The sequence below is a fragment of the Nesoenas mayeri genome (genome assembly GCF_963082525.1).
Source record: "Nesoenas mayeri genome assembly, chromosome: 1".
NCBI lineage: Eukaryota > Metazoa > Chordata > Aves > Columbiformes > Columbidae > Nesoenas > Nesoenas mayeri.
The window spans coordinates 188,960,650-188,981,504 of NC_137541.1; the positions used below are offsets into that span (position 1 = coordinate 188,960,650).

Sequence of the window (20,855 nt, forward strand, 5' to 3'; positions counted from 1 at the left end):
TAGGCAATTTTTACGTGCACTAATTATGCCCTCTCTACCATTCCTGCACGTTTCTTTGTAATGGCTTTGTACATTAACTTCTACTATCACTGACTAATTTAGTGGTTTTCCAGGATCTCTGACAGTCAAGACACTCACACTCTGACAAGCTGCCAGTGCTGTGGGTTTGGGTGACAAGAGGAGATGGAAGAAAAAAAATCCATCTTCTAGCTTTCTTCAGTTTTAAGGAGAGCAGCTGAGCATGAAGCTGCCCAGCACCACCTTCATGAGAACGAATCTGAAGGTAAGCTGTGCATTAACAACCACACATGGGGTGGTCAAGTCCCTGAGAACAGCAGTGAAACTACCTCTTTAAGGAGGAATGCTGGCGTTGGTACCTTTTAAAGGGGATGACAGACTCAGTAATAACTAGTGAGGTTCTTTCTTTATCAATTACTAGAGGGAGGGCCCTAGCTTCCAAAACCTGCCATTATGCATAACTCTCTGCAATACAACCATTCCCAAATGCTAAACCCTTTGCTGCTAATAAAAAATAAAAATGAAGCACAGGGGGATGGGAAACACTATCAAGTAATAGCCTAAATTAGCAGAGTGAAGTAACAAAGGGCACAAATTCAGTCATTTTTAGGATACCATAGTACATAGACGTAACACTTGAAAGATTTACAGCATAAAGTGGCAAAGGTGGTGTTGGTTGCTTTGTTATTATTTTGGGTTGTGTGTGTTTTTTGTTTGTTTTTCAAAAGCAAATGAACACACATACCCCGGAAGGCATAGACAGTGTAAAAACACTAAATCAGCATTTCATTTGTTGTTATTATTTCTACAATTTATTTTGCCATTTTAAAAAACATCACATATCAATTTAAGAGGTGAAAGAATATCTGTTAAAAGTTGAAACCTTACCCTTGGTTAAACCAAAGACAAAGGAATAATCTGAACAGCATTACATATGCTGAGGTGAACCTGAAAGTGTCAGACAGCAAGTGGACTTGCTTTAATATAGGTATATCCCTTCTGAACAAAATGTTCCATGTTGTCAAACTAACTGATTTACAAGCAACACAAAAGTATTGCTTATCCACAATTTCACTGCAACTGCTTAAGAAAAGAATCAGAAAATATTCTGCATCAACACACCATAGAAAACAGTGTGGCTAAAATAAAAGCAGCCTGAAAAAACAGTGAGATACACAAATCAGTAGGCAGAGCATACTATAATATGGAAAAATATCTTACAGCCTTGCCCATAAACAATCAAAAAGCAAGCATGCAGCACCCATGTTCTTTCTTCTTAATGCCAGCTTAAAAATATTGCAAAGCAACTATGAATTCCTACACCTTCCAAGGCCACTTGTATTTGTGAAAACCTAATGTATTTCGTAGGGAACTGAAGAAGGATTTGCGGCTGTCAAACAATCCATTTGGTTTCTAAAAGGGAACAACTATTGTTCTTTAGCTCACTGTGTTTTATATTAATAGCAAAATAAAATATTTTACTACGGACTAGACACACATACAATCAAGCATGGACAAGAAGACAACATTTGCAAAATAACTGGCATCATGACACAACATTTTGTGTATGACTTTGGGCATCAGAGTTAGAACATCATGTCATCTAGTCCATCCTCCATAAACTTCTTGTAAATTGCCATAAACTTGGCAACAAATGCTTCCAGATGATAAATGGCTTTGCTGCCCAGTTGCAGGCGGTGTTCATAGAAGGCCGCCATCTGTGCTACTTCTCCTTTCAGTTGCCCATCACAGTTATTTAGGAGTTCTGTCAGGAGGCCCTAAAATAAAAAAAAAACAGGACAGAATTTGAAAAATTATATATGTTTTTGTTAAGAGGATAATCTCATTTCTCTGAAAATAGCCAAGCTATGACCAATAGTTCACTCATTAATGCAACAGAAAAGACATTCAAGAATCAATCACTACATCACCTTGTTTGACCAAACTAGATTCATGGAACCATGTCTCCTCAGAACTTTCTTTCAAGATAAATTTCTCATGTCAAAATAGAGGTTGCCTATTATGTGCTTAGATGGGAAAAATCATATATTGGAACTACTTATGCCTTAATAAAGAAAACAAAATAACAATCTCCAAACACTATAACCTCTACTGCATGCAGGCACATGGCCCTGGGGAGAATTTTTACCAAGATAGCAAGTGTATTAAAATCACTTCCTATCTCAACAGCATCAAGCACAAAGAGAAAAAATATTAATAAATAACAGGTAAAGAGCTTATTTTAAATTTAATTATATCTGCTTATTTACATATGTATGTGCAGACACACACAAGATTAAATTATGACAATACTTCAGTCATTACAAAAAGCAAAAATGCATTATTTCAGATCAGAGATAACAATAACATCATTGTGAATCCGTCTCTATTAAAATGATCAGGATTAAGCAAGAAGTATTTCTAGACCATATAAAGTTTATGAACAAGGAGTGGGTAGAAAACATCCATCATTGGCCCAACAACAACATTCCTCAAACACAGCAATGCTGGATCCACTAACCTACCATAAGAAAAAACAGTTAAAGAAACATCTAAGTACCAAAACTGTCAGACAGCAGAAATCAGTTAATGTGAAAATAAATTTATTATCTTGTAATTATGTCTGTTGGTCAGGTCCACCTAGGGCAAGTTAGAAACAGCTTTAATCTCTGTTCTGCTCTAGTTTTCTTCAGCATCTATTCATCCTGCCTAGAATAAAAACATGCACATCCCATTTGTGTTTTTTCCTCCCAAGATGACTTCTGTCTTTGAAGAGGCTTGCTGGTCCAGCATCCTTCAGCAAACCTCTCCACTAGGACACAGCAAATATTGAACTTATAACAACAAAACAAATCATATCAAAATTAGCCCATAAAATATGTCTATGCTTCAATACAAAAACTGGCCTGAGAAGTCTTCAGGAACACAAAGCATGTCCTCCTTTGTGTTTACCCACATTTGACCCAGTCTCCCACAGCATCCTTACAGCTAAACTAAGGGAGTGTGGTCTGGACGATCAAGTAGCGAGGTGGACTATGAACTGGCTGAAGGAAAGAAGCCAGAGAGTTGTGATCAGTGGGGCAGAGTCTAGTTGGAGGCCTGTATCTAGTGGAGTACCTCAGGGGTCTGTACTGGGGCCGATATTATTCAATATATTAATCAATGACTTGGATGAGGGAATAGAGTGCACTGTCAGCAGGTTTGCTGATGACACCAAGCTGGGAGGAGCATCTGACACGCCAGAAAGCTGTGCTGCCATCCAGCGGGACCTGGACAGGCTGGAGAGTTGGGGAGGGAAAAATTTAATGCAATAGAACAAGGGCAAGTGTAGAGTCTTGCATCTGGGGAGGAACAACCCCAGGTTTCAGTATAAGTTGGGGAATGACCTGTTAGAAAGCAGTGTAGGGAAAAGGGACCTGGGGGTCCTGGTGGACAGCAGGATGACAATGAGCCAGCACTGTGCCCTTGTGGCCAGGAAGGCCAATGGCATCCTGGGGTATATTAGAAAGGGGGGTGGTTAACAGGTCAAGAGAGGTCCTCCTTCCCCTCTACTCTGCCCTGGTGAGACCACATCGGGAATATTGTGTCCAGTTCTGGGCCCTTCAGTTCCAGAAGGACAGGGAACTGCTGGAGAGAGTCCAGTGCAGAGCAACAAAGATGATGAAGGGAGTGGAGCATCTCCCTTATGAGGAAAGGCTGACAGAGCTGTCTCTCTCTAGTTTGGATAAGAGGAGACTGAGGGGCGATCTAATTAATGTTTATAAACATGTAAAGGGTGAGTGTCGTGAGGATGAAGCCAGGCTCTTCTCAGTGACAACCAATGATAGGACAAAAAGACAATGGGTAAAAACTGGAACACAGGAGGTTCCACTTCAATATGAGAGGAAACATCTTCACAGTGAGGGTGACTGATTACTGGAACAGGCTGCCCAGGGAGGTTGTGGAGTCTCCTTCTCTGTAGACATTCAAACCCACCTGGACACATTCCTGTGTAACCTCATCTGGGTGTTCCTGCTCCGGTGGGGGACTGTGGTCCCTTCCAATCCCTAACATTGTGATTCTGTGATACTCAGCTATGACGCAGACAGAACAAGTTAGAGTAAAACCAATCAACAGAGGTGTGAAGAAGGAAGCCTGCAACAAAAATAAACTAGACATTCGCATTTTTCTCATTAGAGAACACAATCTTCCTGGCCCAAAAATCCACACAAATCAGAACCCTCATGCTTAAATATACATAGGCATGAACCTAACTAGACAGTCTAGTGTACCAACTGAGGATCATGAGAAGTGAATGTTATATATCAGTGTTTGCAGGAACAAGGTATTTAATTACTGTTTCAGAGCGATAACCTGGACTATCAAGAGAAAAGTGTCTTTTGGTCACTCCTGTCTCTTTGGAAAGCACAAAGCTTTTCAACAATATTTGGATAATTTGTGGATTTTTTTTGTTTGTTTTAACTCGAGACTGTCATAGTGTAAATATCTGTAACACATGAAGAGCTAGATAGCTGAATTACCTTCATTATAACCTCAGGAGGAATGCAGTGTGTCAGGAGCTCATAAAGCCGTCCACGGACCTCTAAAAGCCTGTTGGAAAAACACCAAAAAATATGATAAGTGTGTCCCCAAAGCACACTTATGTGTTTTCACTGTTTCTGAAATATGATGCAGGGTTAAAAAAAAAAAAAAAAAGGAAGGCAAAAAGGAGAAAAGAAAGAAAAAAATTAATCAAGGATAGCAAAGTTCTTTTTAGGTTTTGGCGTTGAAAATAACAAACAAAACCTAAGAGCATTGCACAAGTCAATTTCAGTTGAAATGCTACATATCACCTCTTATTCAAAACAGTAAGATAAGAAGATAAGTTGCAGGTACTCTAGTGACAACAGCCCCAGTTAATCTAGAAGGCTATTGGAATTCATCTCAGGTTTGTCTCCCTTTAATTCCTCTTCATACCTAAATTATTATTCATGCTTAAGATTAGTGAGAAGACACCACAAAATTAATTAGAGCCACAAAAGTCGCTTATGCTGGTTTTCTGTTCTTCATTGTTTACAAGAAGGGGTGAGATGATTAGGTGACACAGTTATCAGTCCTCAACTTCTGATATCAGCAGGTCAGAGGCTACAAGCATTTAAATTAAAAACAAGAATTTAAGTGACATCTCATGTAATATATGGAACAGAGTAGAAGGATCAGGATGTTCATATGACACTGAGATGGATGAAGAGGGCATCTCCTAATGTGCTTAAAAAAAGCAGTGATTTCTCATTACAAAGGTGTGTTATGCTAAAGATGGTGAAACAGAAGCCTTAAATAAAATTAACACCCTCTCAAAAAAAAAAAACCCACATGCAACTAAGCTCATGCTCCCTTTTGATTACAAAGCTTCAACGGAGAAAACCAACAATTGTTTCAATTCATGAAGCTCATTCAGCCTCCTCTAATAAATTTTAAAGCTCATTTCCTCTGGCTGCAAATATCATCTCCAACAGAAATGCCAGAAAATTGTATATAACTAAAGTTGCCATATTTTTAAATAAAACTTTTTTTTAGGTTTGAGAGTACACCAAAAACATAGTTTATAGCTGCAAGCAAGTGTATTCACCTACCTTTGTGGTGTCTGTTGACCAACAATAGCATTTGCAGTCTCTCTCAAATAAACTTCCCAGTCCATCTCAGGAATGTCTTGATCAGTAGTAAAAGGATACCTACATAATAATATTTAAACAAAAATAAAATCAAAACAAACTGTCACCTATTCTAACAAGGCCTCAAGAAATAAGCTCATGCATGTGTGAGAGTATAATTTACATTCATCTTTCGCAGTGACTTACTGTTGTACTCTGCAGGATTCACACATAAGCAGTGCTTTCCGAAGATTCCTGCCAGATTTCTCTGCAAGCCTTTGAGCCAGTTCCTGAGGAAGCGTCAGGCCTTCTTTCTTACACACACTGGACAAGACGTGGCAGATCTAGAAGGAAATCAGCAGGGAGTGCAACACTGAGCAAACAGTATGGCACCTACAGATTCTCCTGTTTGAAACATTTCTGGACCAGAGATGGATCAGTCTTCCATAAGACACACTTGACAAGTCACCCCCCACAAATAACTAGGTCACTCTGTGGAAGTAAATATTTCATAAGTCCACAGCAAGAATGTATCAAGTAAGAAGTTTTAAATAACTTATTTTTGCTTGTGTTTTAACATACATCTTCAATGCTGGGAGCAGGCACTCGTATAGCCAGGCATCTGCTTTGAATAGGTCCTATAATTTTTGACATGGAGTTGCAGCACAGGATCAATCTGCAAGTTGCCATGTACTTCTCCATCGTTCTCCGCAAAGCATGCTGAGCATCTTTAGTGAGTTTGTCGACTTCTGTTAACAGCACCACTGAAAAAGGATTAAAAATAGTGGGATTTTTTTATTAATATCAAATCTTTCTAACCAAATGACTACTTCGGCATACAAGGGATAACACCAAAATAAATGACACAAACAGTAAGAGGCATCATGGTTCCACAGGCAGGAAAATAAACATTAAAACGACCTGCATACTTTCTGACTGTATCATCTTCTGCTCCTTCACACCCTATATTCATATCCTGGAATGTCAATTTTTTTCAGAGCCTGCAACACTTCAGTGCCAAGAAACAATCCAGGTAGGTGCAGAAGCTTTGATTTTGATAATTATAATCGTATGGTAACTTTTAAAAGAAATTTTTAAGTAAGAAATTCAAAATAATTTTTAGCATAAGGACATAGCAAAAAACTACTTGAAGACTCCCCTCAATACATTTTATATTTAAAAGCCAATAGCTTAATAGAAAGCTGCGTTGTTATTTTAGCTGCAGCACCTTTCCATGGTCTTTTAAAGACAAAAAAAATAAATATATATTAAATGTATTTCAAAAATGCTTCAGAACAATCAGGAGACACTCAATATGAAGCAGCCAACCTGACCAGCTACCTTCTGCAGGTTCCTCCACAGCCAACTCACAGATGGCTCATTTCAGTACTCTGAATGGCCCAGTGAGAACAGCCTGGAGGAACAAGTCAGCCCATTATTCCTCTTTGATTTCTCTTCTGGTTATATATGCAGCCTCAGGAGAAAAGGCAGCTTACCAGATACCTTGAGGCACATGGTATGACTGCAGCTGTAAGAGTAGATATATATCAATAACTGATAGAGCCAGTGTCTAGCAGCTTACATGAAATACAGTATTTCCTGAGAATAGTGAGGAAAACAAGACAAAGTACTAAATCCACGACAATTTTCAACTAATTTCTGCTCTACTCTATCTGTCAAGATTTACCCTCTCCTTCAGTCTCTTGTTACATAGTTCTGATTTGGCTTTTCATTTAGTAATGAGGAGGAAAAATACATCAGTTATAGCAACATGTGCCTTGGACACTCAATGAAAGCCTTTTTCAGTTTTCTTACCCAGTGTCCTTCAGTACACTGTGGATAAAATACTTCTTAACATTCTGCCTAAGATAACTCATCCCTCAAAACCCTACAAATAAGCTGCTAACACCTAACTTAAACCGCACCATGTGTCGTATGGTTATCCAGCCCCTCAACTCAAATTTAAGCTTCAGTAGCTCATAACTCAACTACTGTTGTAGATCAATAAACTAAGTTACACTGCATTTCAACGGCAGACTTGGGAAAATGGCAGCAGGAATCCCAGCTCCCTCTGCCCAGCCACAGCTGTTCAACTATACCCTGTCCTCCTAAGAAACCAACACAAGAGACAACCTCATACTGAGTATTTAACCACTCAAGATATTTCCACAGTGTTTAATTTGGGAAAGGTTCATGTGCCTTCATACAATATACAGGTACAAACCAAGCAGTCAGCTGAGATCCCTGAAAAACAAGTTTTAAAAGTACTTTGACTGTTTTTAACTGTTTTTACTCACCTTTAAAATCTCTTTGAGTACTTGTCTCAAGCTGTTGGGATTGTGCTACTGTCTTCAAGAGTTCCTGAATTACTACACGGTCATTGTTTCCTGCATCACTGTACCAGGAGTTTGAACGAAACTTGGTTTAAAACAACTTTATATTGCATATAAAATACATTATCCTAAGCAGTCCCTTGGTCAACTAACTGAGCAAGGCTGCCAATGGAATTCAGAAGCTGTTGGGGTTAGAATTAAGCTCAACACACATACTTTGTTGAAAATTACCTTGCCAATAATAAAAACAACCCAGAGCTTAGACAGGCGCAGCTGGACTAGTAGCAGTGTATTGGGAAATAGTGAAACCCTTGCAAATATTTTATTAATTCAGTAAAAAAGAACTTATTTTTCTGTTACCTATGATCTGGGCAAAGACACACAATGTGAACATTTTTACCCATTATGGGAAGAAAAATTATATATAATATATATAATATTATAGGATGCCTGACTCAAAGGATTGATGTAAACATTTTTCCCCCAAAAAAATTAGATGTCATGCTGTGAACATGCAAACAACCTATACACTTAGTGTAAACTCAAACAGCAGACGCAATGAAGTTGAAGATTTACCAGTAAAAGATTAGTACTGAGATACTATTACAGCACAGATGGTTAGCTTTTCTCCTCTCAGAAGGAAGGAAAACACGGGGAAATACTAGATTTCCTTCCACCTCTTCTCCTCACTACCCACTACAGCAGCACTGCACAGCCTTCTCAGTCCCCAGGGTAGCAGCTTAACCAGTTTGTCCCACATTTGACATCCGCTGGGGACTGACTTGCAAACTAGACTACTGAAAAAGCAAAGAAAAAGAGGAAAAAAAATCTCACACTATTTAGCATTCTCCAGACTATTGCTTTCACAGGGCAGCAGTAGCTCTGCAAAGTTTTACGGGCAAGCAAATGAAAAAGCATTTGTCTGTCCTGTTCTAGTCACCACTCAAACAGACCATACCCATTCTTGCCAAGGAGAAGACAGCAGAACAGACAGAAGCATATTACCTCAACAGCATTAAATAACAATTTGCCGAATAGGCCACGCTGACTTAACTGCGGAGATCTGTCCTTCAGCAAGGGAGCAGACCATTGATTACAGCACAAGAAGGAAAAAAAAAAGCAAAAAGAAACATGATGGTTCTACTTTTTAAATAGACAGGTTTTGGAAATGGAAAGTGATTAAAATAATTTCCCAGTACTTGAAGATAAATTATTCTCTGCAGTAACAGAAAACTCGGAGTTATAAAATTTCATGGTGAAAATTAGCCTTGATGTTATGTGACCACACCAAACATTCCAGGAAAACGAAGTACAAGGGCAGTTACCACAGAACTAGTTTTTATTGATCCTTATTCTTTCACGACCCGCTTACTCAGGAGAACCCATTTTAAAGCATCTACCCCAGCAAGTCCAGTGACCAGCAGGCAGCGCTTTGGAATTCAGACAATAACCTCCTTTTGGAGGAAAAATAACAGATCTATCTAATAAAGTTCCATAATAAATTCAATGTCTACAGAGTCCTTCTCAAAAGTTAATTTCCTTTCCTTGTTTGCCATTTACCATGTTCCATGTTACTCAAGATGTACAACATGATTTCACAGTATTATAATTCAATAAAACTTCAGAGATTATAGCACAGCACATGCAGATTCACTGTCTGGTCAGACATAAACATGACAATTGCTTGATCACTTAAAGCCTATAAATCAGTACATTAACTCTCAATCAAAACTCAGCACTACCATTACATGCAATAACCAACTTAGCATTTCTACACTTCCAAGATTTTTATATTTAAAGTAAAATATAATTATTTTATATGTTTCAGTCTAAAAGTACTCTACTCTATGGAGAATAACAGAAGAAGTATTAGTAGTACTAGGCTATCAGAGCAGAAGATGGAAGGGTCATACATTTTATATCACCAAAATGACATGTTCAAACAGTTAATTACAAGTAAAAGTCTCGGTTTTAATTATTTGGGTTCATATTAGAATACCAGCAGATATTCACTAATCAATACACAGAGATTAGCTGCAGAACAAGCTTTTAAAGGAGACATGGCACATGAGAATACCTTCTAAAACGCAGAGCAACACGAGAGAAGGTTTAACAATAAGCACAAAGCTAGAAGTTACTTCAGGATACACATTTTCTTATAATTGCAACCCAGACAATAAAGCCAACACAACCAAAGCCTCCCCACGCACAACATTTACTGTCATGTGATTTAAAGCAACATTAAAGAGTTTAAGGCAAATACAAGGTATTTACTTTGGGTCAGTGAAATATCACCAGCAATTTCACAACTGTCACAGAAGACATACAGTACATCATTATAGCTACTGTCGTTTAAATCAACATCTGACCTAACTCATGACAGAATTCCCAGCATTTTGTGGTGGGGTTCTTTCCCGTGCTCTAAACAATTTTAAGAGTTACTGGGTAAACCTCGCTGACTTTCAAATAACTTTATTTTTGTCTTTATGTGGGAACTAACAATACATGGGTGTTGGTTCCAACAAAAGCTCGCCATTTCAACTTAAATGGTTGAGCCTTTGAATCCAGAATTGTTTCTGTAACCCAACCCTCAACAGCAGCATGCCTATGTGGCTAGTGAAGCACCACATTACTGTCTTTAGTATACAGCAATCCAAGTTTTTGTTCATTTAGAGTTGTTCGCTAAAAAATCCTCTCTCTGCACCCATTTGAAGTCCAAACCCATAAACCATTATCTAATTTGCTCAGGCAATAAATTAGGCAATCGGGCCCTTATATATCCCGGTTGAAACCACTTAAAATATGACCAGTGGCTTATATCTGAAGTGGTACATTTTTACTGTACACTTACCTTGGGTTAACTTCAAGGTGATAATTACTTGCAATGGTGCTAATTTCAATTTTCTTCTTAGAAGGTGCCTATGTAGAAAGTAAGCATACTAAATTTTAGAGTGTTCTAAAAATCTGATGCAAAAAATTATCTTAAAGATTGCAACCAGTAAGGCCAAAGGCAAACCCAAAGTCTCAGAGATCAAAGAACTTCTACCCCCCAACCCCACCGCCAAAGAACAAAAAGACACATCATCCAGTCTGTAGAATAATAGTAATAATTATTATAGCAACACATGCTGCATATTGCTGAATAGTCCAGTTACTGAGTTTAGTAACAAAAAAGCTTGCTACTGGAATAGGCCATGCAAAATAAGTGATACTTCATCCCTCCAAATATAAATTTTGGAGGGAAAACCTCTGGACAAACCTGAAAAAGGCTGTTTACTTCTTTTGGCAAAGGACTTCAAGTCTATACTTTGTTTAAAGAAAACACTAGTATTTATATCACCACCGAATTTGGGTCTGAACAGTTAAATATATCCTATATTTCTATCACCCAGTCCAAGTACTATATTTGTTCTGCTACTGAGAACTAAAAAACAAGCATTAAATAACCTACTTATCAATAAAGCTTGATAACATCTTGCTGGTTAAGCTTTCCATAACAAGAATTTTGAATGGATAATACTACAACCTTTCAATAATAAAACAAATACCTAAGACCAAGGCAGATAAAAAAAATCAGTTTAAATTCTTTCGCTAATGCTGAAATTGTCATGAGAAAATAAGTTAAAACTTGCATGTATATGCAAAAAAGCACTGCTAATAATTTTTAAAATACAGGTTATTTTTACAGAAAAATTAAATTAATTCTATCTAGTCAAGAACCAATCTATCTTGTTACTGTCCAAACTGACATGTAAAAAAAAAAAGAAAAACACCACACCACAAAAACCAGTCACAGGAAAAAAACAAAAAAACCCCACATCCTCCCATCCTAAGGAACTTTAATATCTAGCAAAAGTATTTGTTCATGTAACCAAACTACTCTGATTAATTACATAAAAGAATTTGAAGATACTAAGTTAAAAAAAAATTAAAACTCAAATAAATACAAAGGCCTCACAACAGAAATACACCAGTATATAAATATCCACATTATTTCACAGCAGATGAGGGATTTATTTTTTTACCGTTATAGTCTGATGCTCAATCCTCAGTTTTTCCACTCCTGCACCATATAATTCCCTCAACAAACACATTATTCTTGTCTTTTTTCCAGCTCCTGATGGTCCATACACCAAGAGATGAGGGAAGTCACCACACTGAACCTAAACACAAAGCAACAAGATCATTTAGCTACGATATTTTCCTTATAAGAGAGTATTGATCCTTCCATTCTCAACCATGTTTCCATGAAATTACTTTTCCGGCTCAGTCACAACATAATACCTAGAATTAGAGCTGCTCAATTCCTTTCCTGCAGCGATATTTCCTATAGAATGCCATATTTTTCTGAGAACTGTACGTAACTCATTTAACTCCAAACACCTCTAGAAAAACACAAACAAAAAACAAACAAAACCCAAATCCAAAACCAAACAAACAAAAAACCAACACTCCAACATGTAAATCATTCCCTGGGTTTCTAGAGTAACTGCTGCAATAAATGCACGGTAAAAAAAAAAAGATTAAAACAAAGTTTAAAGCAGATATATACACATACAGTTATGATATATATATTTATATACACAACTACTTTGTTGTTTCATTTGCAATCCTTGAATATAAGCAAATGAGCAACAAATACCCTGTATTTAAACGAAGCTAGGAGTTTGTTTCTTGAAAAGTTAAAAAGCATGAGCTGGAGAACATCTGACCAAACCCCACAGTCAGAATTTACATTAGTTGGATATAACGGTCATACAGAAACACTGAAGGAGTGAATGAATCCAGTGGTGTGGTGAAGCCAGCACATCTGTCAGGGGAAGCTGTCCTTTAACATGCAAGCAGTCACAGAGTCCTGACTTTTATTCCCACCTTAAAAACTTCAGCTAACTTTAAGTAACTAAGGTAAGCCCTGTTCTCAGAGACACTGATCACTCTGGGCTAAAACCAGCAGGGAGCACAGACACACATCGCTCCCGAAAGTCAAGCCACTCATTTCCTCGCAGCCTTTTCCTCAGCGTCAAGGCCACAGTCCCGCGCGGGGCACGATGCCGCGGACCGACCGCCCTCCCACCGGCAAGGCGAGGGCCTGCGCCGAGGGACAGCCCCCAGTCTCCGCCCTGCAGACCCACAGAGCGGCTTTACGGAATCCCTGGCCCCGGAGGATCCCCGCTACGAGGCCCGGCGGCGGGCTCGCCTCAGGCCAGGAGACCGTGGCGGCAGCGGGCAAAACACGCCAGGCAGGCCACCGAGCGCTGCAGAGCGGGCCCGGGCGCGCCCTCACCAGGTTGCGGAGCTGCGCCGCCTGCTCGCGGTGATAGTCCAGGCGGCCCAGGGAGCCGGGCCGGTGCTTGTCCACCCACAGGCTCATGGCGGTTGAAAAGCGCGCGCCGCCCGCCGCAGCCCCGGCCCGTAGAAGCGGGAGGAGCGGCCGATACGGCGGCCGCCGAGGGGCAAGACTCAGCGACGTCCGCGGAGCGAGCGGAAGCGCGCGGCGGCCCCGCCTCCGCAGCGCCCCCGGGTGCACAGGGACGGGCGCCCCTCAGCCTGGAACACCCCAGACCGGCCTGGTCCCCCGCCAGCTTTGGGGTTGTTTCCCCTTCCCAAGTCAGGGTTTTTCCCACCGAGGCCTGGAAGGTTTTGTGCATGAAGCTGCGAAGCTCCCGGAGGCCGCGGCTGCCGCCGCGGTGACTGACGGGTCACGGCCGGGCCTTGTGTTCTGGGGGCGCGGCCGGTGAACCCGGTATGGCGAGGGGCCGCGCTCGCAGGAACGGGTGACACAGGCCCGGCAGTGCCAGCGGTGCCGCTGCTGCCCGCTGTGAGACCGCGGAGATCTCGCCATTTGTGGAAGAATCGTTATTTTTACTAATCGTGCGCAGATATATAGTGCAAGTGGCGGCAGCAGGGGTGTGAGCGGTGGGGCTGACCTGCCGTGACAGGGCCCGGGGAAGGCACGGGGGTCAGGGTGGTAGGAACCCAGGGGAGCTGCCCCAGGGATGGCCCTGCACCTCAGGGTGAGCAGGTGGGGCAGACTGGAACACAAGAGGTTCCACTTAAATATGAGAAGAAACTTCTTCACCGTGAGGGTGCCAGAGCCCTGGAACAGGCTGCCCAGGGGGGCTGTGGAGTCTCCTTCTCTGCAGACATTCAAGACCCACCTGGACACCTTTGTATGTAGCCTCATCTAAGTGTTCCTGCTCCAGCGGGAGGATTGAACTGGATATCTTTTGAGGTCCCTTCCAATCCCTAACATTCTGTGAGTCTGTGAAGGGGCTGACAGAAAAGAGCCCCTCAGGCACACATGGGCTGCCTGCGGTGCCTGTGCTGCCTGCAGCCAGGTCCATCAGCGTGCACATGGCCTCTTGACCTCTACAGGTGGCCAGCAAAAAGAGGCCGGGTTTTTGCGTCAGGGCAGCATATGGTACTCAGGTTCTTTGTCTCGGTGTCATCCTGGAGTTGCAGGCTCATTATGACTCATTGGCTTGGCCATAATCTGTGCATCACACTAAATTTGCAAGCTGCATCTGTGTGTCTGGTTTTACATTTATACAAATTATGTATATAATAGAGAAACTCATCTTGATTTTTTGTGTAGTAGCCCTAAGAAATGAAACATTATGCACAAACAATATTATTAGAAAGCACAGTTTCTTAAAGTAATAAAACATGGGTATGCACATGAATGATCTGAAGTGTGTCAGGCTAATTTTCTTTGTTACATGATTTCTGGGAAAAAATACCACTAGATTAAAAGTTCATGTGACGGCTCATATTTTATCATCTCTGTTTATCTATCTCGGTCGATAGATGATGGCAGAGTGATGGATGTGGTTTACCTTGATTTCAGTAAAGCATTTGACACAGTCTCCTACAGCATCCTCACAGGTTAACTGAGGGAGTGCAGTCTGGATGATCAGGTGAGGTGGACTGTGAACTGGCTGAAGGAAAGAAGCCAGAGTCATGGTCAATGGGGCAGAGTCTAGTTGGAGGCCTCTATCTAGTGGAGTGCCTCAAGGATTGGTACTGGGACCAGTGTTATTCAATATATTCGTCAATGACTTGGATGAGGGATTAGAGTGTACTATCAGCAAGTTTGCTGATGACACCAAGCTAGGAGGAGTGGCTGACGTGCCAGAAGGCTGTGCTGCCATCCAGTGTGACCTGGACAGGCTGGAGAGTTGGGGAGGGGGGAAATTTAATACAATAGAACAAGGACAAGTGTAGAATCTTGCATCTGGGCAGAAACAACCCCAGGTTCCAGTCTTAGAAAGTAGTGTAGGGGAAAGGGACCTGGGGGTCCTGGTGGACAACAGGATGACCATGAGCCAGCACTGTGCCCTTGTGTCCAGGAAGGCCAATGGCATCCTGGGATGTATTAGAAGGGGGGTGGTTAGTAGATCGAGAGAGGTCCTCCTTCCCCTCTACTCTGCCCTGGTGAGACCACATCGGGAATATTGTGTCCAGTTCTGGGCCCCTCAGTTCCAGAAGGACAGGGAACTGCTGGAGAGGGTCCAGTGCAGAGCAACAAAGATGATTAAGGGAGTGGAGCATCTCCCTTATGAGGAAAGACTGAGGGACCTGGGTCTCTTTAGTTTTGAGGAGACTGAGGGGTGACCTCATTAATGTTTATAAATATGTAAAGGGTGAGTGTCACGAGGATGGAGCCAGGCTCTTCTCAGTGACAACCAGTGGGTTCAAACTGAAACACAGGAGTTTCCACTTAAATTTGAGAAGAAACTTCTTCTCAGTAAGGGTAACAGAGCACTGGAACAGGCTGCCCAAGGGGGTTGTGGAGTCTCCTTCTCTGGAGACATTGAAAACCCGCCTGGACACATTGCTGTGTAACCTCATCTAGGTGTTCCTGGTCCAGCAAGGGGATTGGACTAGATGATCTTTTGAGGTCCCCTCCAATCCCTAACATTCTGTGATTCTGTGATCTCTGTGTTCACATTTTTTCACATAGTCATAGTGCAGGTAATGGCTTCATTAACGTATGACATTCAAGTTACTCATAAAGATCACATAAACCTATTGGGGCCAAAGAGAGAGCACATCAGTTACTACCATGTTACCTGTTTATCTGAAATAGTTAATGTTACTCGCATAGACGCTGATGAACTAGGTTTATTTGCAGATTGCCATGAGTTAGGAAATTTGCCTCGTACTGCTTTGTCAGTGCTGCCTTTGACCATGACTGAGTCCATGAAAGCTGCTGCAGCTTCCCATCGTGTCCCTCTGTTTTACTCAGCACTACAGAGTAACCTGTTCCTCTGCTGTTCTCTTAAATCTACATTTTCTGGGTCTATAGTTACTCATGTGGCTCTTCACTCAGCACCCGCTCTTCCTCAGAGTAATCTCTGAATTTGGCAATTAATTCCTTTGATATTCTCTTTGGTTATCTATATTTATGACTAGACTTCTTGAGCTTTTTCAGATCCTTTGCTCATTTGACTGACTTTTTAATAATTTCTGAGTGATGTGCTACTCTTGTGTCTATCAATGTCATGCTTAACTTAATTGCAACTTCTGTGGTAAGTCCTGATAACCTACTCATTTTTTTCAGCCCCTAGAGGTACTGTTTTTACTAATGCATGCCAGCTTCCAGCAAGCACTCTGATAGATTTTCCAGGCTTTCAAAAGTACCGGTGAAAACAAATCCTTTTTGAATGAGGTCAGATTTAAGCAGGTAGGACTCTCTTTGGTAGGCTTTTAGATACCTTCGGCTCCCAAAGAGATCAAGGAGGAGTGAAGATATCTGGCATCTCTGAAAGGGCACTAAGCTCTTTTTATTATCAGGTCATTAAACGTGTTATCCACAGGAGAAAATATTGAGAATTGTGCCCTACCTCAGCAATGTGTTTAAGCATGGGCTTACACTTAAGCTTTCAGTTAAATTATATGTTACCATAAAAAGTAACTAAGCAGATGAACAAAATTAGTTTGTTAAGTAAAAATCTTATAATTTAAAAACCTGGGCTTTCATGAACTATTGCAGTTGTTGTAATTTATATCTGATTAAAATGCTCTAGAACGCTTTGATTTTTCTACTTCATTAATTTTTAAACTTCACTATAAATCTAAACAAAAAGAAGTAAATACCTAAAATTGAATGGTTTGGCCAAGTGTATTACGAATAGATTAATGTTAATAGTACAGGAGACAGTGACAATTTCAGCTGCAGTCACATTTCACTCAAATATAAGGGCTGTTAAGATGTGTCTTCACTCATTTTGTTCAGTCCAGCAGAAAGGTCAAAAGGTAAAATGACTTCTCTGCATGAATAAGCTAGACGATGTATCTGAAAATAGAGATTTTAACTACATATGGCATTTTGAGCCTCTTACTACCAGCAGCCCTTTACTAGAAAGTGACACAATGTCAGGCACTATAAAAGAAGCTCCATCTTATACCCAAATGGAAATAAAATTGTAAGACCTGGGACCTGTGTTTAAATACATACAGTTTCTAATCAGTTTTAAACTTATTATTGAAACAGCATTAGAACAAATTAGAACAGTATTATACTGACTTCCTAAATATCTTTACAGCATGATTGCTGCTAATGATCCAAGTAGCCATTAACAAGTCCAAGTACCATTTTGCTGTACAACAACTTGTGGTTTTCAGATGAAAGACTGTTTGGTGTTCTTTGATCCATCAGGCTGCTTAGCTGAGCAAGGCAATTTTTTTCTTTTCCTTTTCAAATATTTTAGTAGATTATTTCCACTCTGTTGGCTGTCACTCTAAGTTATATCACCTTGTCCCTATCAGAGCGCCTATATTGCTGCAAGTAAATTGTAGCATGTCAAGAAAGACCAGATCATTAATTACAATGAAAAAGAAAAAAAAAAAAACAAAAAAAACCCCAAACCCCAGACTGTAGTAAAGTGACATCTGTTCTATGGGTGACATGCTGATGTCATGCAGATTGAATGTGACAGAGGAAAGAACAACATTAATGGTGATGATAGCCAAATCGAAATATAAAATAAATATATATCCCACATAGATTGGCAGCACTGAAGAAGCTGCTTCTTTATAAGAGATGTAAACCCAAGAAGTCCTAGTTCTTCAAAAGTCTAATGGTTTAACTTACAATCCTTTAATTAGTCTGGAAAATTAAAGTAATAAAAAAATCAGAGAAGTTTTCCATGCAAGAATGTGGCAAACAAAAAAGGTATAAGAAAATATATTTTCACAACCACTGAAGGTCTGTTCTGGAAAAAGCTACAGAGATAACATTAAATTGGAGGATATATTCTCTTCATCAGTTATTAGTGCAAAAGGTTTTGTGCGTTTGTCCACCTGGAAAAGATTAAGCAAAGCCCTTTACTAAAGAACTGGAAAGCTGAAAAGAAGTAGGTGCATTAAAAAAAAAGGTAGAAGAAAGCAAAAGTATCGCATTTTTATGCACTCAGGACACTTGGCAGTGTTATAAAATGTTCTGATTTAATCGGTACTTCTTCATGTTCCAATTCCTGCTGTTAAGGGCCAGACCTTGCTCTGCTCCCTTAGTCTCTAGTGTGCCTGGAGAATTATAAGAAAGGGATATCACACAGGTTTCATCGTTCTTAGGCCTCTGTGGCCTCAATTGTGTGTAGCTGTACAAATCTACGACTTTTTTTTCCTACCATTAGGAATTGTCCAACTTCACATTTAAGCAAGATTTACAGCAGCACAGTTAATCATGACAGAAAAAGATAAGAAGACAGTTGAAATTTTTTAAATATTCAAACGTAAATTCAAACATCCATCTGGGGACATGTACAGTTACAAATTCTTTCTTCAGGTGAACTACAGCTATGTTGAATACATGTTCACTTTCTACTGAAGGTTTTGATAGGCTATTTCCATTTCTAATTTAGGTCTTTCCCCCCTAAGATTTACAAGGTCACTGGGTAAAAGAGACAGCCATGTTCTTCGGTTTCCAGAAGAGCTGGAACAAAGGAAGTTCTGTCCACTCTGGATTGCAGACTTCAATTTAAAGGTATTCTGAAAACGACTCAGTAAGTTAAGAAATATTAATTATTATATTCTGAATGTATTCTAAATAAGACACAGAAGTTCCGTATGAAAAATAGTCATGAAGCTGAGAAACAGACTGTTAGATATTTAAATATATGAGCAAATATTGGTGCTTGACCTGTAATTAGGAATTAATTTTGTGAAAATGTTGACATATGACATACTTTGAAATGTGGGGGTCCTTGCTTTCATTCTTACCAGTACTTGAACTAGAAGTGCTTTTATTGACTTGAGCTACTTTTACAAAGAAAAGTTCATGAAAAATAATTTTGCAAAACAAATGTACGGGAAAGAAGTTACATCAAAAAAATCCTAGCCAGGTCTGCCTGTAATATTCTAACTAATGTGGCAAAGATAATAGGTGTTTTCTAGATTTCCAGAATCTGATAACTTTTTTTTTTTTTTAACTTTCCTCCAGATGCTAAATAAACTAGCTCCTTTGAATTCATAGAATATTAATAAATGAAATCCAGACACTTCTGAACACATCTTGGTGTATTTCCAAAAATGACCAAAACTGTGGGACATAAAAATCAGATTTCCATTGCATTCCTAGAAAACAAGTTGCTGTTAACTGATGATACCCAAACCTGTATCTAAGCTGTGCTATTCGTGGAACACATTGATTGTCCCTAATCTTGTTTTCCATACATTTACTGAAACTTGAAGGTTCCGTAGCACATACTATGTTTTATGAATCCACTAATATTTCAGAGATTGACTACCACAATTTCATCTTCTCTAAAATTACCAACTTATGTTTCTAGGATCTCTTTTTCTCAGGCCTCATCAGTCTTTCTCATGTCTTAATTTGTCTCTTCCCTTATAGAGTAATTCCATTTTTGTTGGATCAATGGACACACTGAAGTTTTTGAATTTCCTAGTTTTCTCTGGAGACTCTTCCTTTTCAGAAGAGCTTTCATCTTAAATTCAGTGTTAGTAAAGTTTGCTAATCTTTTGATTTTTTACATTTTAGTCAGTCAATAAACTCAGTGGAGGTTTACTCAGATTTACTAGTAAAACTGAGGCCAGCCCAGTTCATATGTAAATAGGTGGAATCTGTTTACTGAGATGGGCACAGTTGTCTGTAATCTGGATGAAAAGTATTGCAGGATGTATGACCAACAACAGTTTATACTTTTCATTTAAAATAAGTGTATTTTCATACCCTGGAGGAAATTGTTTCTATTATAAATTTATCTATAACAACAAAACATGCTATGTCAGGATACACTTTCTGGTTTTATACATTAAAATGTCCAGCACACAATGACAAAATAAATCTGGAATAGAAATTTAGTTTGTAAAATGTTTACACAGATTTTTCTGCCTTTAGTGACAGTAGAGTTGTGCACATAACACTACTACACAACTGTGGTCTTGGAAAATTACCAGAGAGCAATACCTGCTATTAGTATTGATGCATCTTCAAACAGCCGTATTGCTGTGAATTGGAATGAACCACAATCCCAGAGCTCTTTGTGCTGGAAAGCTTTACCAGCTGAGATTAGATGTTTGACATCCTGTTCTCCAATATTACAACTCTATAGTGGCAAACAGCTGTTTTTCTTATTGTTGAACAGAAAGGAAAACCGTGTCATAGGGTCTTCTGCTCATTCCTCTGGTGAGCTCACTTTAAAATTAGTGGGTTTTGTTAAAGTAGACAATGCAGAACCCAGCATGAAATGTTAAACACACCTTGTGGAACAGACTGTTATGATTTTGAATTTAGAGAAACATATTTCAGTAATAACTTCTGTCAGTAGACATAATAGATTAAGTAAATATTTTGCATTAGTTCTCTTTATCTTCTTTTGTACTTCCACTTCTTCAGTTAACTGAATTTACA

At 39.6% G+C, this 20,855-nt stretch overlaps 1 protein-coding gene across 2 annotated transcripts; it reads right to left on the reverse strand.

Annotated features, from left to right (window-relative positions):
- Positions 1-824: 824 nt before the first annotated feature.
- On the reverse strand, positions 825-13,426 carry RFC3 (replication factor C subunit 3). 2 transcript variants are annotated; one of them, XM_080353136.1, is made up of 9 exons: positions 13,266-13,426; positions 12,007-12,144; positions 10,833-10,900; positions 7,946-8,043; positions 6,231-6,412; positions 5,856-5,992; positions 5,631-5,729; positions 4,539-4,608; positions 825-1,796 (listed from the first exon to the last, which is right to left on the reverse strand). In XM_080353136.1, the coding sequence occupies exons 1-9, from the start codon at positions 13,350-13,352 to the stop codon at positions 1,605-1,607; spliced, it is 1,071 nt and encodes a 356-aa protein (XP_080209262.1). In that variant the 5' UTR covers positions 13,353-13,426; the 3' UTR covers positions 825-1,604. The 2 variants fall into 2 exon arrangements, with proteins under 2 accessions (XP_080209262.1, XP_080209263.1); XM_080353137.1 differs by lacking the exon at positions 12,007-12,144.
- Positions 13,427-20,855: the final 7,429 nt, after the last annotated feature.

Coding starts and splice junctions, on each gene's coding strand:
- RFC3 (XM_080353136.1), bottom strand. CDS start 13,352: ATGAGCCTGTGGGTGGACAAGCACCGGCCCGGCTCCCTGGGCCGCCTG. Junction 5,993..6,230: donor CTGCTCCCAGCATTGAAGAT/GTATGTTAAAAC, acceptor ATTTCCTTCTAG/ATCTGCCACGTCTTGTCCAG. Junction 4,609..5,630: donor GGTCAACAGACACCACAAAG/GTAGGTGAATAC, acceptor TTTTTCCAACAG/GCTTTTAGAGGTCCGTGGAC.